Source organism: Podospora pseudocomata (assembly GCF_035222375.1).
Source record: "Podospora pseudocomata strain CBS 415.72m chromosome 2 map unlocalized CBS415.72m_2.2, whole genome shotgun sequence".
NCBI lineage: Eukaryota > Fungi > Ascomycota > Sordariomycetes > Sordariales > Podosporaceae > Podospora > Podospora pseudocomata.
The window spans coordinates 197656-212716 of record NW_026946366.1 but is presented as its reverse complement, the minus strand read 5'-3'; the positions used below and the strand labels follow the sequence as shown (position 1 = coordinate 212716).

Genomic DNA, 15061 nt, shown 5'->3' with positions numbered 1-15061 from the left:
AGCCAGAACCCCTGCTCTCTTAGCTCAGAGCTTAAATGCCCGTTCCCTCCCGTCTTTATGGTGCCTGAATGCATCCGGCCTTTGTCTTGATCATAAGTGAGTGGTCATGGCCTCATTAAATGTTTTTACATGTCTACTATTGTACATTTGTCCCAAAATTATACATACTGTCGACCGCTATGATTAGCTTCCAGCAGTATCCGACCTTTCCTGACTTTCAGCCTCCTTTTCTTCCCCAGCACTCTCATCAGCCGTCTCTGGCGAGCTCTCCATCCCAGCAGCGGCAGGTTGAGCCTTGGGAATCTTCCCCTGCAAAAACAACAACTGCGTCTTTCCAACCTGCCCCTGTCTCGACTTGTATTCTGTCGTCCCAGGCACCTCCTCCAGCACTTTAATCACCTCACCAAAAACCTGCTTCGCCTCCTCATCATTCGCCTTCCTCTTGCTCTTCTTCTTGGGATGCATCATCGTAACCTCAACCCTATACCCCTTCTCCAAGAACCCCTTCAGCCTCCTAATCTTCGTGGCCAAGTCATGCGGCGCCATCGCCCAGTTCATCTCAACCTCCTTTGTGACAATCTTGACCCCATTCTGCAGCTTCTTCTTCTCCGCCTTCATCTGTGTATAAGCCTTCTTTTGCTCGTCCCCTTGAAGAATAATCCTGCAAATAGGGAACGGGCGGCCAGAATGCGGCTCTGCAATCTGTTCGAGCGCGCTCTTGTTCAAGTCTAGATTCCGCAAGACTTCGATCTTGTCTTGGGGTTCGCTGAGGGTGCCATCTTTGGTGCGGATGACGACCATATTGCCTCTGATGTTGTAGTTTAGAATCCTGCCATCGGTGGCTTTTGGCTCTCTTCTGTCCAAGGTGGGAGACCTTCGAAATGTTCCAACTGGGAATCTCTCGGTTTCTGGGCTTGCTCGCCCGAAAAAGGAACGTTGCCGCGATGGTGTTGCTAATGAGGGCAACAAAAGTCGCTGAAGGTGCGCGGGACCGGCGATGGGGGCCGCATTGTTGAGGAATACGCTTCGAATGGCTGCGGCCGAGCTGAAAGCACACGGTGAGCCCTTCATTTTGTCGGCTGTTTAAGGTTGAGGTTGGAAAAGTTGAAAAGCCCAAGGATGAGGTTCAACATTTGCGCCGTTACTGGTTTCCCATCGGAGAATATTAGCCAATCATGAAGCTGCATTGGAGCTCTCACCTGCAGCTACCACGGCTAGCAACATGGGGGGGCTTGGCATGACCTCTTCGTTCATGAATGCTCAACTTCCAATTAGACGGCATCACTTATGGTCCTTAACCCCGGTGTGAGAAGAGGACGATATCGCACTTGTTGTCAGTCAAAGTTCAGCGATTGAAGGAGTTTCAAACGATCAACAACTAATGTCGAGTCTCTACCGGTTACGAGCCATTACCCGGCCACACAACCTCTCACCTCACAGACCACTCACCCGGCTCTCACTCACACAACCACACCCATTCAGACCCTCACCCACCTCACCAGCACAGACTAACCTCTCACCACCCCAAAAGTCTTACAGCACCACCACTACAAGTCCCGAAAATACCCAACCCCAACATCAACACCGCCAGCAGAACAATCACCATGACCAAAACCAACAATCCCAAAACGAACCAACCCCCCCCTTCCCCCCCCTCCACCCCCTCCGCCTCCTCCTCTCCTACCTCAAACTCCTTGCCCTCGCCCACCTAATCTGGAACAACCTCCTCTCCCTCGCCCCAGCCCAAGGCCCCTCAATGCTAGCCACCTACCCGATCACAGGAACCTGGCACCTCACCTCCCGCCTCTCCCGCCTCGGCCGGAACCTCTCCATAGGCGACATAGTAACCTTCACCCTCCCCGACCGCCCATCCGCCATCGGCGTAAAGCGCGTCATCGGCCTCCCAGGCGACTACGTCCTCATCGGCACCCCCGGCCCAGCAGCAGACGACGCTCTCATGTTACAAGTAAGCCCCAATCCCTTCAACCCCCCCTTTTTATTTTTTATTTTTCCCCGTCACACATACCACAAACTTGCCCTCTCAATCACAATATCGACATCACTCTAGTCGAGTATAACTTACCAACACAAACAACAGGTCCCAGAAGGCCACGTCTATCTAGTAGGCGACAACCTCCCAGCCTCAAACGACTCCCGCATCTTCGGCCCCGTCCCCCTAGGCCTCATAAGAGGCAAGGTCATCGCCTCAATGGAACCCTCCTTTACAAGAGGCCCTTTTGCCAATTTCGAGTGGGTCAGGAACCCAATGAAAAAGACTGAGCCGCCTACTAGAGAGGAGGTTTTGGCGGCGAGGGACTTGGAATGATGAATGTATTTTTGCTATTAGTTCCCCCCCAAAAAAAAACAAAAAATACTACTCACCTTCTCTACTGTTTACATGTACTATCTGCCAAGAACCGACTTATTGTCTCTGCAATATTCATGTCATCAATCCCACAATGAACAGAGGTCAAAACAACAATCAAGGCATAGTATTAATGCTGCCGGAATAGAAGTTGGAATTCACAATAATAAAAGGTGGTATGGATCAAAAATAAATAGCAACAAACAATCACCGCCCCCCACCCTTCTTCCCCCACCCCTTCTTCCCCCACCCAACAACAACCATCATAACCCGTGTATAAAACATAGTGAAAAAGACGCCCCAAAGAGGCCAAAAACACTGTCAAAGCCCGAAGAAAAAAAACACAAAAACTCTTTCTCTGTGTGTGTCATAGTGGTAATGTGTAGTAGTACAAAGGAAAAAAAGAGGTCCCAAAAGAAGCCCCGGCGGTCTTTTGAAAAAGAGGAGAAAAAAACATGTAGTAAGTGCTCCATGTCCTGGCTTCCCTTCGTTTTGTCCTGTTCCATAACCCGACCACCGCCACGACCCCTTCCATATGCTCGACCGGTTCAGGTTCAAGATACAAGGTCTTCCGAACCCCCCCCCTTTTCCTCCATACTTCCTTCCTTCCCGTTCCGTGTATGGTAATTCATACAGACGCCGCCAACTCCACGCCGAGTACTATGCCGAATGAATATCTTAAGCCAGAATGAACCAATAAAACAATGCCAACAAGCGCAGAACAAAAGCTCAACCTCCTATTGAAGAGCCGTGCCGGTCTCAACCCTCAATATGACTCTTCGACGCACCCTGACCCAACAACTCCAAGCAGCGCTGAGCGAGACTGATAACCTCGCCTTCATCGTCGTCTTCGAGTTCGTTGTCCGACTCGACCTGTCGGTTGGCAATCTGCTTCATCATTTCCATGATATCCGTGGACTTGCCAATGAGCCCAATAAGCTTCTTATCCTCGGATTCAAGAAGCTGAAGCAGCGTCCAGATCGCGATGTGCTGAAAGGTGGCATCTCCGCTGGCGAGAAACCCGCTGAGGTAGCCGTGAATGCCGTCGCAAGGATCTGTCCAGCTCTGGATGAATATCGAATAATCGCCCACTAGAAATGGTTAGCACACACACAATACACTGTAAAAAACACCACTGACCTTTGGATGACAGGTTGCCCAGGGCGGCAGCACTGTTTCCTTGAACCTCAATGCTGGGTGACTTTGTGAGTGGAATCAAAACCTCAAAGACGCCAAGCTCCAGCAGATGTGTCTTGAGCTCGTCACTCAGGGCGAGAACAGCAATAGCAGCCGTCATCTCGGATTGAACCGTTACAGGAACCTCGAGTACAAGCTGCTTGCACTTCTGTACGGCACCCGCCTCGAGCACGAGCGACTTGTTACGGTCAGAGCTTGCGGCAAGATTTCGAAGCGTTGAGATCGCATGGCACTGGATCTCCTCGTTATCAGTAGAACCGAGGAGGTCAACCAGTGGCTTGAGAAATCCGGCTTCGATAATTGGCGACTCGTTTGAAGGATGGATGGAGATATTGCGTATGCATGCGACTGCGGACAAGATTAAAGGCAGGTAAGAAGATTGAAGTAGACGGAGGAGAGCCCCAAGACCGTTGGTGCGGACGATTTCGAGCTGGTACTTTTCGTCCGAGGCGAGATTTCGAAGTGCCAGGGCGGCTTGGCATTGTACCTTTGGCGATGATGAATCCATCAAGTGTACCAAAGACTGCACAAGCCTGGTCTCGGACTGCGCCAACTTCCGCCTGTTGGCAGCATCGACAGCAATATTGCTCAAGGCTGTCGTGCAATAATATTGGACGTCCACGTCGGCCGAGGAAAGAAGCTGGACGAGGACGGGGATGGCACCAGCATTCACTAGTTGTTGCCGGTTTTCGTCTACAAAACTTGTTAGCCGCGATTTGCCGAGCACAGAAGTCGTGACAACCAACATACCGGAATGTGTCATATTGAGCAAAGCCCCGGTGGCATTCCTCTGTACCCTCATATCCTTCGATTTGGCAAGGCGTGTCAATGGACCAAGGGCACCAGACCGTGCGATCTTAGCCTTGTTATCCTCATGGGTAGCCAAATTGGTGATACACCCGACGGCGTTGCACTGAACCTCGACGTTTGGCGACATCATTTGCCGGATAAGGGGTTGGAGACCACCAAGCTGAACAATCAGAACCTTGTTATCCGCTGCACGTTTGTGTTAGCATCCGATGGCGTTGCTCCGCGAAAGGTTGCCGGCAGTGTCCTTACAGTTGACGGCAAGATTTCCCAGCGCGGCACTAGCCGCTCGTTGTACCTCGATGTCCGAGTTCTCCAGAAGGAAGAGAATAGGCCCGAGGGTGTCGCGGTCGACGGCTCGTACGTCTGTAGAAGATCACATGTTAGCGATTTGCACACGGCGACTGCCTGGTCTCGCCCGTGCTTGGACAGCATGGCGGAAAGTAGGCCGCACATGCGGGTCATTGCCCACGCACCTCGTTCTGTGATCTCGGCGAATGTCAAACTCGCGCTTCGTTGCAGGTCGATGTTGTCTGAGAAGACGAGAGTGCTCAGAGCTCGAAGAGGTTCACCGGAGAAGAAATCGGTCTCTCCACGCTATCAGCATGTCAGCAACGGGTAGACGGCCAATAACCGTGGCAGCGTACGTTTTCAAGGTATTGAAGAAGGTCGGCTACGGCCTCCCTTTCGTTGTCGGCGAGGACATTTTCGTATAGCCCATCGCGGGATTTGCCTGCGGAATCTAGCATCAGCGCAACAGCCCTATCAGATACCGGACACAGAAAAGACGTACCTCCACAGCAAGTAGAATTACAGACACCCATGGCGGCTGATGGAAGAGCGCCAAGGGGTCCGAGTTCGAAGGCTCGGGGTGAGATGATGTCGGGGTTTGTCTGGTGTGGTGTAGGTATTGAAAAGCAAGCTCGGTCGGTTGGCGGCTGTCGCTGGCTTGCAGCGGAAGGGAGCGGGATGTGCAACAAGAGAAAAGATATCAAAGAAACATGGCCCTCGAATGGGGAGTTTGATGGGGTTCACAGTGGCGGCCAGTACCTAGCGGTCAGGTTGAGTTGGCAGGCGTTGGGCTGCCGAGGCCGATGTTGTTTGTTGTTTGGGGGACCTGGATCACCAGGGAATCGCACGGCACACGCACACACACACAATGGGAGGCGCTCTGCTTCCAGTGTCATCGAATCGACGCTGCCTTGTCCAACGCAGCTTCTGGGGTCGCTGTGGCCTGTGCGCTGCTTGATGTTGTACCTTTGTACCCTGCAGCTCGGCAACGGCAACCCACTCACCCAACATGAGTTGGCGACAGAGCCCTGGAAGCTGTGACAGCTCAAGAACAACAACGTGTTGCCGGTCAGGCACGTCAGGCTCACCACCTTCACCGACCACCACCTCCCCGCCTCCCGCCCTTCCAGACGAACATGTCTGCCCTCTCCTGACAGCCTCACTCCGAGACGACCGTTGGGGATGGATTACCTACGTCAACATCTAAACATTGGCTTATCAGGCCTTGTTCCACTTGGCAAGTGTGGAGAGTTCGGCTCGCTTCCCCAGAGATGAAATCGACTCCATATCAAAAATTGGACTGTCTAGCCAATGGCCAAGCAGATATTGTAGGACATAGAAGGCTGCTACTCTAGGAGCACAAGAGTGGCATATGGCTCAGGGAGCATCAATTACAAGACACAATTTACAGCGGTTGTGGCGCATATCCATGGAGCACCTGCAATCTAGGTATGCATCTGTGAACGGCCCCGATCTTCGGCTTCGGCATACTTGTTTCAGAGCATCCTGCGGTGATCTTTGATGGCCATCCAGAAAACTCTACGCGCATAAAATAGAGTCCAATATTTCGGACGCTGTTGTGGGATGAGTACACCATGAAACCTGCAAATACTCCAAGGTTCATCCCATAAGGCACCGCAATCCTCCAAGAAGGCTATATGTTGCCGTGCCCAAGGTGGGAAGGATGAAGGCCACAGGCAATGAAGTCATGCTTGGGAATGGCGGGGCAAAAAGTTCCGTTCCTCTAATCCCGAGACTCATCACCATCACATTTTGAACATTTTCAGATTTGGACTCTGTGACAGCGTATTGAAATCGACCAAGACGGATGGATTAACTAGCACATACAGCTTTTTGACGACTTATAACCTGCTTGATTTTGTATCACAATCCTTGGTGTGCCCCACCTTGTGCATCTCGAGATAGGGAACTGTCAGTGGTTGAACCAGAGGAGCTTCATCCAGACCATGGAATTAGATCACTTGACAACACTGTGTAGACATGAAAATATGACATCTCACTCTGGTAATCAGCAGCGCAGTGCCATGAGGTTGTGGCTCTTTGAACCAAGCCATGACATATCGAAATGGCGTGCCGGAGCCACAGCCCCAAGCCACAGGACGAATCGGCATCCACATGCACTAATCGCAGGTATCCAGCGGTATAGCGTCGCACCTTATTATTTCTTATCGGGCAAAGCAGAGCCAAGCAGCTCTGGAACTGTTGCCCGATAAAACTCTCCAAGTGCCCGCCCCGTTGTATCACAAGTTTCCAGACAAGAGAGGTCTTGTTCCTGGCCTAGCGAGCATCTGGACAGAGAGTGGCTGCAGCTCCCTTTGTTCTCTCTTTCTCCCTCCCTCCTGGTCTGCCCCTTCTCGACTACCTCCGGTCCTCGGTCCCGCTGGGCGGCAACACAACAACACTTTCCACCGCAAAGGAAGCTTGCTCTGTCTGGAACTTGGACCCAAGAGACAAGTTTCCTTTTTTTGCGCCTGGCGAAGCGCACCGGCCGCGGAACAGCAGAGTCCCTCCCTATGTGCGGCCACGTTCCACCATCACGATAATGGAAGACGACACTCGTACGCCCGCCGAAAAGGCACATCCTGGACCTGCCACCGAGGGCAGTGCTCCTGTTGCCTCCTCTCCCACCACAACCTCTGCGGCTGGAACCAATTCCAGTGGCCCGCTGCCGCTGCGACATGGTCACGAGCTCCCCTTTGTCGCGGCCCCGTCCTCCTACTTGCGTCCAAAGCCCATCAGTCGCACAATGTCGGATAATAGAGCCTCAGGTCCGCTGGACAAGGAGCAGATGCAGGGTCTGGTGAGCATTTATCTATCTAACACCCATCGTGCCCCCCCTTGCCCAGCCGTCAACCCCCGCGCCCTTCCCATCCACGCGCACCCAGACACACACATGATACACACATGAAATACATGTATATACATACATAGACAGCCCGGCCTCCCTGGCACACATGTTCAAACATCCATCGACCCATCCTCCCCACGTTCCGAATGGCCACGCGCCCAACCCGCCTGGCTGGGAACGAACCCCGCTGTCTCCCTGCGCTCCCAACCTCGCAATGCAACTGCTGCTGATGCGGGGTTCCGGCCATGGGCTGCAGCAGACCCTGATGGCCTCGACATGGAAGCTAACGCGTGGTTTTGGACAAACAGAGAGGGGTGCGCGAGTTCCTCAAGGTCCGGACGAGTTACGATGTCTTGCCTCTGTCCTTCCGTTTGGTTGTGCTCGATAACAACCTGCTCATCAAGAAGAGCTTGAACATTCTCATACAAAACGGTTCGCGGACCCCTCCTTGACGCCCTCTGCTACCCCATGACGTACTGACTCCGGGTTGAACATGCAGGCATCGTGTCAGCGCCGCTCTGGGATTCGCAGAATTCAGCCTTTGCCGGCCTGCTGACGAGCACCGACTTTATCAATGTCATTCAGTACTACTGCCAGTTCCCTGACGAGATTGCGCACATCGATCAGTTCCGCCTGAGCAGTCTTCGAGGTAGGTGGCCGCCGCAAAGGAGGTTTTCTAGGAGAGACGGAGGCTAAAATGAAGGCGGCAGACATTGAAAGGGCAATTGGCGTGCTGCCGCTCGAAACGGTGTCGGTCCATCCTATGCGCCCCTTGTATGAGGCATGTCGGCGCATGCTCAAAACGAGAGCCAGGAGGATCCCATTGGTAGATCGGGACGACGAGACGGGAAGGGAGATGGTTGTCAGCGTCATCACGCAGTATCGCATCCTCAAGTTCATCGCCGTCAACAACGAACAGTACACCATGTTGCTGAAAAAGCCCGTCCGAGAGCTTGGGCTGGGCACCTACAAGGACCTGGCGACGGCCACCATGGGCAGTTCGGTTCTCGACGTTATTCACCTCATGGTCAAGTACAACATCTCGGCGGTGCCCATCATCGATAAGGACAACAGGGTTCTGAACCTGTTTGAGGCGGTCGATGTGATACCCTGCATCAAGGGTGGCGCCTACGACGAGCTGAGCGCCACGGTGGGCGAGGCGCTGTCCAGACGGGCCGAAGAATTCGGTGGCATCTACACGTGCAATGAGGATGACCGGCTGGATGCCATCTTTGACACAATTCGGAAGTCACGGGTGCATCGGTTGATTGTGGTGGATGACGATAACCGTCTCAAGGGCATCATTTCACTATCGGACATTCTAAAGTATGTTTTGCTCTATGGCGAGGAGGACGACGACATTCGGGGGAATTAGGTCGGGGGGCGGCATGGGCATGATAATATTTGGAACGGGGACCAGTATCTACCCTGTGTCCCTCACCAGGCCTCTTGGGTTATGCTTGACTCCGATTTATTTTGATTTGCATTTGCATGGCGTCACGGGCCGGATGTGGACAAGGAATACCATGGTTGCATATTCTGTTCTATTTTTTACCCCACGGTATAGACTTTTTGTTTCTCTCTGACTCTGACTCTCTCCCCCTCCCTCCCTCTGTCTCTCTCTCTCTTTCTTTCTCTCTCTCTCTCTCTCTCACTCTCAGTTTCTTAATTGAAGAGATTTGTGATATGTTTTACGTGGTGTCTATTCCCCTTGACCCTTTGAAGCTTTCCCACCAGCCACACTTTACTCGCCCACGGTCCCTCCTTCCGTTTGTTGGAAGGGGCATCCAATTCCTCCTGCCTGAACTGAACAACCTGGAAGTCAAACATGCAAAACGGGAAGCAGCAGAGGGGAGAAGCCTAAGGTAACTGACACACTAGCGTTGCTAGATACCTGCCTGCCTGCCTCTTTGTTGTTGCAGCAGCTTGCAGATGCACCTACCTGCCTGCACAAGGGGATAATGCACACCGTCAGGTCTTCTTTCTAATTTTGACCTTGACGCAATCTCTTTCTTTCCTTTGGTTGGAAGCATGGGGGGAAAGACAGACCGTTTGCTGAAGACAATCCTGCTTTTGGGGTCTGTTCATCTTTCTCGTGTGTGTGTATGTGTGTGTGTGTGTGTGTGTGTGTCTGTGTGTCTGTGTGTGTTGAATAATACTTTTATCCTGCGCTCTTCCTCCCTTCGATTCGATTGTTTGCTATTTCCCTTGTCTTTTACTGGATACAACAAACGAGATGATGCAGCAACAGCAGCAGCGGCAGCAGCAGCATCAACAAACCCTCCGGTTCGGCGGTTCTTCTCCGCCTCCTCGCCATGGGGACGAAGGTCGACGCGCTCGGATGGAACGGACCTGGTCGAGCGAGTCGCTTGATCAGGAGGAGGAGGATGACAACAACACCCACGAACCTTTATCAGATATTGACGAGGCGGGGCCGTCACTGTCGTCGTCGAGGTATGCCTCTCTCGAAACCCACCAGCCATCCAATCTCGCGGGAGGACGGTCGTTCAGCAGTGGGGGCAACTTTCAGAGTTCACCGGTTGGCGGTGGGTTTGGACCTGGGATAGGACCTAGAAGGTTACAGCTACCGCTTCCGCACTCGGCGACTTTTGGTGGTGGAAGGGGAGGAGGGAATGATAGCAGTGCGACGTGGACGAGCTCGAGCGGGGATTTGGGGGGGTTGAGCGATACGGATGAGGTGGGGGATAGGAGCGAGTTTGTGGGGGAGTATAACCGGTTGGCGGCGAAGTATGGGGTTAGGGGGATTGTGGTGGTTGAGGGTGGGGGGGGAGGGCAAGAGTCGGTAGGTTTGTTTCTCGGTGATTGTTGTTGTTGTTGTTGGGTGAGGAGGGGGGCTGACAAGGGCAACAGCCGGATAGGTCGCCTTTGCAGCAGCAGGAGAATAATCGACATTGTTCAAAGAGGAGTTGGTTTTCGAGGACATTTCTGGGGAGGCAGGTCTCGGGTGGGAGTGGGGTTGCGAGTTTGAGTGGGCGGTCGATGACTACGACGGGGGCGGAAGGGGGGGAGGATCAAAAGGGGAAGAAGATGGTGAAGCATAAGAGGAGCGTGAGTGATTTGGCCATGCATTTGGTGAATGGGGTGATGATGAGGAGGGATTCGCTCAAGGATGAGGACCTGCAGAGCTTGGTGAGGCTGTGCGGGAAGAGCTTCTTGTATCTGCCGAGCGAGTATGCGGCGGGATCGCTGGTGCTGCCGACGTGCTTTCGGGCGACGGCGCAATATCTGGTTCAGCATGCGGCAGATACTCAGGGGGTGTTTCGCATTCCGGGATCGGTGAGGGTGGTGAATGCGCTGTATGAGTATTATTGCTGTGCCGAGGGGGACAAGGACGAGATTGCGAGTACGATTCGGTGTCCGAATCTGCCGAGTCATATCAAGGTTGGGACGCACGATGTGGCCTCGACGTTTAAACGGTTGCTGGCGGGACTGCCGGGGGGGATATTGGGGAGTTTGGCCTTGTTTGATGCCTTGGTGGCTATTCACAGTCAGCTGAAGGGGGATCCCGAGTTTCCGAGGACGAAGCAGACGAAGTTGAGGGCGAGGTTGATTGCGCTTGCTATTGGCACGGTCAAGTCGCAGTTCCGGAGGGAGTTGATTTGTGCCGTGTTTGGGTTGCTGTGTTTGATTGGGAGGACGGCGGAGAAGACTCCCAGGGAGGATGAACTGGGACGGCCGCTGCCTACGGCGGATTTGATGGGGTATAATGCTTTGGGGATTGTGTTTGGGCCGTTGTTGGTGGGGGATTTGATTCATGGATATACGATGAGGATTGCAAATCCAAATCAGGGGCTGGTGTTGTTTCCTGTTACGCCACCTGCTGCCAGACGAGAGAGGAGGAAGTGTAAAACGTCCACAGATACGGAGGCTACTCATTCGCGGCGAGGGGCGTTGTCTGTTGACAAGATACATGTTGCGAACAGCATTGCTGAGATGCTGATTGTGCACTGGCGGGAGGTTGTCAAGCATATGAAGAACCTGGACGTGCTCAAGTCCAGCCCGACGGCAATCTCGGAGCAGCATGCTCGGCATCACTACCGGCAGCAGGAGTCTCTGCAGGACAAGGCTGGTGGGCTCAGACCTTCTGCGTCTGAGTCGTTTGTGGTGAGAAAGCCTGCGGAATGGGGGAGCGGGTTGAGAAATCGTCACTCGAGGCAATCCGAAGAAGGAGGATCACCTATTCCGCCTAGTCCTACTCCTGACGCTAGTAAGTCTACTTCCTCCGGATGGCTGCTAGACTCGGGACGGTTGGCTAACTAGGCGGAAGGACGAGCATCCGGTGGAGGGCCGGGACGACTCGGGATGAGCCGGTCTTCACTTTCGGTGCAGCGGCAACGGCCAAGGACTGGGAATGCTCGCTCTTCGTCCCAACATCGAGTTGGCGCGATGGCCTCCATGCCGTTGTTGTCGCCCACTGCTGAGGAGCCATCGCTCGCGGACCCGGAAGCAACATCCCCGACGGGCCATCACCATAATCAGAATTACCACGATGCCGCTGGTGAGCAGATGTATGGATACCCTCCCGCTCCTTTGGAAACCGTTCAGTATGCAGCCATGGAGGAGCCTCTCTCTCTTCGCCAACGACCCCCACCTTGGGCTCCAGGAGAATCAGTGCTGACGAGCTCGTCAACCGGCGCCGGAACAGCAGGTACTCGTTATCCCACTCCAGACAACATCAGCATGAACGTCCCCGAGATGCCGAGAGGGCCCTCTCCTGCCTCTCCGACTCCGACGGCCAGACGTCGACTTGTGATCTCCGCAGATTCCATCCGATTTAAGAACGACGTGGCGGGAAGCATGAGAGCGGAGAAGAAGCGGTTGAGTCAGCTGAGTTTGAACAAACGAGCAGACAATGATGACCAGTTTAAGGATATGGCAGAGATGAATACAGAAAATACAGGAGGACTTCAACGTACCAAAAATAAGGGTTGTCGAGTAAAAAGACCATCTGGTTCCTTCAGCAGTGCTCGGAGCAGGGACCGGAGTTCCGAGGACCACCAAAGAGGATCATCTCAAGATACTGCAAGACCGATAGTCGTTCCGGGGTCCTTTACTGTGTCTTCGCCAGCTCGGGTGGAAAATAAGGGTCTGCGAGATGATTTACCGCGGAGCGATGTCTCTGGACAGAAACGGTCCAGGCTTGCTGCCTGGCGATCAAGGCATCGGGGTGCTTCAACGGATACTGAGAGTCCCTCTGCTCAACCGACAAGTCCACGATTCATACCCTTTCGCTCGCGCAAGTCTCTTGGGTCGTCAGAGCAGCCCGGAGGATCTCCCACCGCCGGGGAGAGAAGGCAGCAGATCGGAAAGGAGAGGAGGTCGTCGCAAACTAGGACATCCATGAGCACCACTTCGCATGATGATGATAAGGTCATCAGCACGACGAGTAGTGGTGATATTAGGGAGAAGAGACTCTCGAGGCTGGACAATGCACGCAAGAAGTCGTCTCCTCTACCCAAGACACCGCAGCAGAGCCCTGACAAGCGGGCAACGACGATCGTCGAGTCTACTACTCCTGTCACTGCTACCCCTGGTACCACGGTGCAGCATTACCTGAGACCGGTCACGTCAGTCGGCAGCGCGGTCAAGGCCATGGCGGCGATGTTTGAGAGCGCGAGCAAAGAGGAGGCGTTTGTGCCGTCGCCTATGCAGAAGGTTGGGGGGGGAAGCCTTGATTTGAAGCCGAGTGGGGTGTTGGCGCAGTATACGGTTAACCCTTCGCCGAGGAAGGGGGTTTCGCCGTCGAAGTCGATGTCGCCGTTGAAGCCGCCGCCGCCAGCTTGTCCGGTTAAGCAGATTGAGATGAGGAAGTCTGAGAGTATGCCAGGGGAGGTGGTGGAGAGGGGACGGACGTTGGTGCCGCCTGTTGTGCCGGTGAGGAGGTCGAAGGGGAGTGTGGAGGCTGCGGCTGTTTGGGGGGCGAGTCCGGGGAGGTTGAGGAGTCCGGTTGAGGTTGAGAAGATGCCGGGGGTTGTGGGGGAGGGTAGCGATGAGCTTGAGGCTGCGATGGAGAAGGCGAAGGCTACTGGGGTTGTTGCGGGTGCGGAAAAGGGGGTGGATGAGGAGATGGTGGTGACACCGGCTCCTCCTGAGCGGGAGGCAGCTCGTAGGCCGAGTTCAGAGGTTACTACACCTAAGCATCGTGTCAGCTTTTCCCGGACTACGAGAAACGATGATGACTCACACGTCACAGTCAAGGAGAAGTGGTCTGCACCTTCTAGAGCTTCGAGTTTTGGTGACCATCCAGGGTTTCCTGAGCAACAGCAGGAAGAAGAGGAGCGGAGTGCCGGCCGGCAAAAATCGCAGACGATTGCTCTGGAGGCTCAGATTCGCAGTTTGCAGATGCAGTTGGTGGAAAAGTCGGGGCAGATTATGCAGTTGACGAGGGAGTTGGTTGTCAAGGCGGATGTCGGGGAGGAGTGCGAGAGGTTGAGGGAGAGGTTGAGGGAGGTGGAAATGGAGAGGGATATGTGGAAGGGGAGGGCGGAGAAGGCGGAGGAGAGGGTTGGGATGTTTGAGAGGGTTAGGGAACGGGCGAGGGCCAGGGAGGTGGGTGGTGAGGGGGAGGGAGTAGGGGTGTTGGATGGGGTGGATGATTTTATGGAGGAGTGTTATACGGGGGGGTATGATGAGGTTGGGGGTTGGGAACAGAAGGGGGAGGTGGTGAGTGGGTATAACCAGCCGGCGGTTGTTATTGAGGCGCCGGAGCAACAGCGTCAGTATCTACAACCGGAACAAAACACCCTGTCTCTTCACCCCAGTGGGAACGGACAGAAGAAACCCGTCCACAGTCCTTCTCTCAGCCCGATGCCATCTTTAGAACTGCAGCAGGTTGAGCAAAGACAAGGAGGAGAGGAAAGTTTTACGGAAAGGATGAAGAGAAGGTTTAGAGGTTTGCCGAGGGAGGCGAGCAGTGCTATTGCTAGTATTGAGAACAGTAGGAGTAGTGCGGGGAGTCCGTATGATATGGATGAGGAGTATCCTGCGGAGATCTTGCCTTTTCCGCCTCCGCCTGTATCACCCAGGCATAGGGATAGGGACCGTGGGGATGGGGCTGATGGGAATGAAGATACGAGTAGTATGTGGAGGGCGGCGGAGGAGATGTTTAGTGGGGTTAAGAGGCAGTGTTAGACGGGGTGGTCATGGATATCATGACGGTTAGAGTAGGGGAGGTGGATATTATTCAGGGGAGTGGGATAGGTTTTATTCTGATGAAAGAGGCAGGGGGGAGTTGTATAGGTAGAGGAAACGTTTGTATAGCAAGCTAGTTGAGATAGGATGGGGTGGAGGTGTGATACATGATGTTTGTTTCTTTTATCTGTGCTTTGGTTGAGGTGACTTTGTGTGACGATTGGACCTTGTCTAAGCTTTGATTTTCAAGTGTTGTTTGTATCTTTTTCTTGGTGCGTATTTTGAGAGTTGTAGAGTGATTTTGTGGCAGGATAATGGTTACTTGTCACGGCTGGGATTTGGAAGCTCGTCAAGCACGTTTTCCAACATCTTTCAAGAAA

General features: G+C 53.7%; 5 protein-coding genes across 5 annotated transcripts; 3 read left to right on the top strand and 2 right to left on the bottom strand.

The window, feature by feature from the left end:
* Positions 1–141: 141 nt before the first annotated feature.
* Positions 142–2403, top strand: QC762_205125 (uncharacterized protein). The gene is made up of 2 exons (XM_062887404.1): positions 142–1966; positions 2099–2403. Exons 1-2 carry the CDS (start codon positions 1382–1384, stop codon positions 2324–2326), a joined length of 813 nt encoding a protein of 270 aa, XP_062745511.1. The 5' UTR covers positions 142–1381; the 3' UTR covers positions 2327–2403.
* On the bottom strand, positions 184–2342 carry QC762_205130 (uncharacterized protein; the record flags this gene model as incomplete). The annotated part of the gene is made up of 2 exons (XM_062887405.1): positions 1200–2342; positions 184–1079 (listed from the first exon to the last, which is right to left on the bottom strand). Exons 1-2 carry the CDS (start codon positions 1252–1254, stop codon positions 184–186), a joined length of 951 nt encoding a protein of 316 aa, XP_062745512.1. The 5' UTR covers positions 1255–2342.
* A 196-nt stretch (positions 2404–2599) lies between the features above and the next one.
* Positions 2600–5740, bottom strand: VAC8 (Vacuolar protein 8). Its single transcript, XM_062887403.1, is given in 8 exon segments — positions 2600–3456; positions 3506–4255; positions 4313–4558; positions 4622–4735; positions 4846–4966; positions 5017–5102; positions 5163–5523; positions 5538–5740. 7 exon segments carry the CDS (start codon positions 5191–5193, stop codon positions 3125–3127), a joined length of 1680 nt encoding a protein of 559 aa, XP_062745510.1. The 5' UTR covers positions 5194–5523; positions 5538–5740; the 3' UTR covers positions 2600–3124.
* Positions 5741–6687: 947 nt separating this feature from the next.
* SNF4 (AMP-activated serine/threonine-protein kinase regulatory subunit) lies at positions 6688–9152 on the top strand. Its single transcript, XM_062887402.1, has 4 exons — positions 6688–7481; positions 7838–7961; positions 8029–8178; positions 8240–9152. The coding sequence occupies exons 1-4, from the start codon at positions 7224–7226 to the stop codon at positions 8902–8904; spliced, it is 1197 nt and encodes a 398-aa protein (XP_062745509.1). The 5' UTR covers positions 6688–7223; the 3' UTR covers positions 8905–9152.
* Positions 9153–10402: 1250 nt separating this feature from the next.
* Positions 10403–14681, top strand: QC762_205090 (uncharacterized protein; the record flags this gene model as incomplete). Its single annotated transcript, XM_062887401.1, has 2 exons — positions 10403–11757; positions 11818–14681. Exons 1-2 carry the CDS (start codon positions 10530–10532, stop codon positions 14679–14681), a joined length of 4092 nt encoding a protein of 1363 aa, XP_062745508.1. The 5' UTR covers positions 10403–10529.
* Positions 14682–15061: the final 380 nt, after the last annotated feature.

Excerpts from the sequence above, each read along its gene's own strand:
- QC762_205125 (XM_062887404.1), top strand. The coding sequence starts at position 1,382 with ATGTCGAGTCTCTACCGGTTACGAGCCATTACCCGGCCACACAACCTC. Across the intron at positions 1,967-2,098 it reads ACGACGCTCTCATGTTACAA|GTCCCAGAAGGCCACGTCTA; the intron begins GTAAGCCCCAAT and ends CACAAACAACAG.
- VAC8 (XM_062887403.1), bottom strand. The coding sequence starts at position 5,193 with ATGGGTGTCTGTAATTCTACTTGCTGTGGAG. Across the intron at positions 4,559-4,621 it reads GGGAAATCTTGCCGTCAACT|CGGATAACAAGGTTCTGATT; the intron begins GTAAGGACACTG and ends ACAAACGTGCAG. Across the intron at positions 3,457-3,505 it reads GGGCAACCTGTCATCCAAAG|TGGGCGATTATTCGATATTC; the intron begins GTCAGTGGTGTT and ends AACCATTTCTAG.
- SNF4 (XM_062887402.1), top strand. The coding sequence starts at position 7,224 with ATGGAAGACGACACTCGTACGCCCGCCGAAAAGGCACATCCTGGACCT. Across the intron at positions 7,482-7,837 it reads AGGAGCAGATGCAGGGTCTG|AGAGGGGTGCGCGAGTTCCT; the intron begins GTGAGCATTTAT and ends TTGGACAAACAG. Across the intron at positions 8,179-8,239 it reads CCGCCTGAGCAGTCTTCGAG|ACATTGAAAGGGCAATTGGC; the intron begins GTAGGTGGCCGC and ends TGAAGGCGGCAG.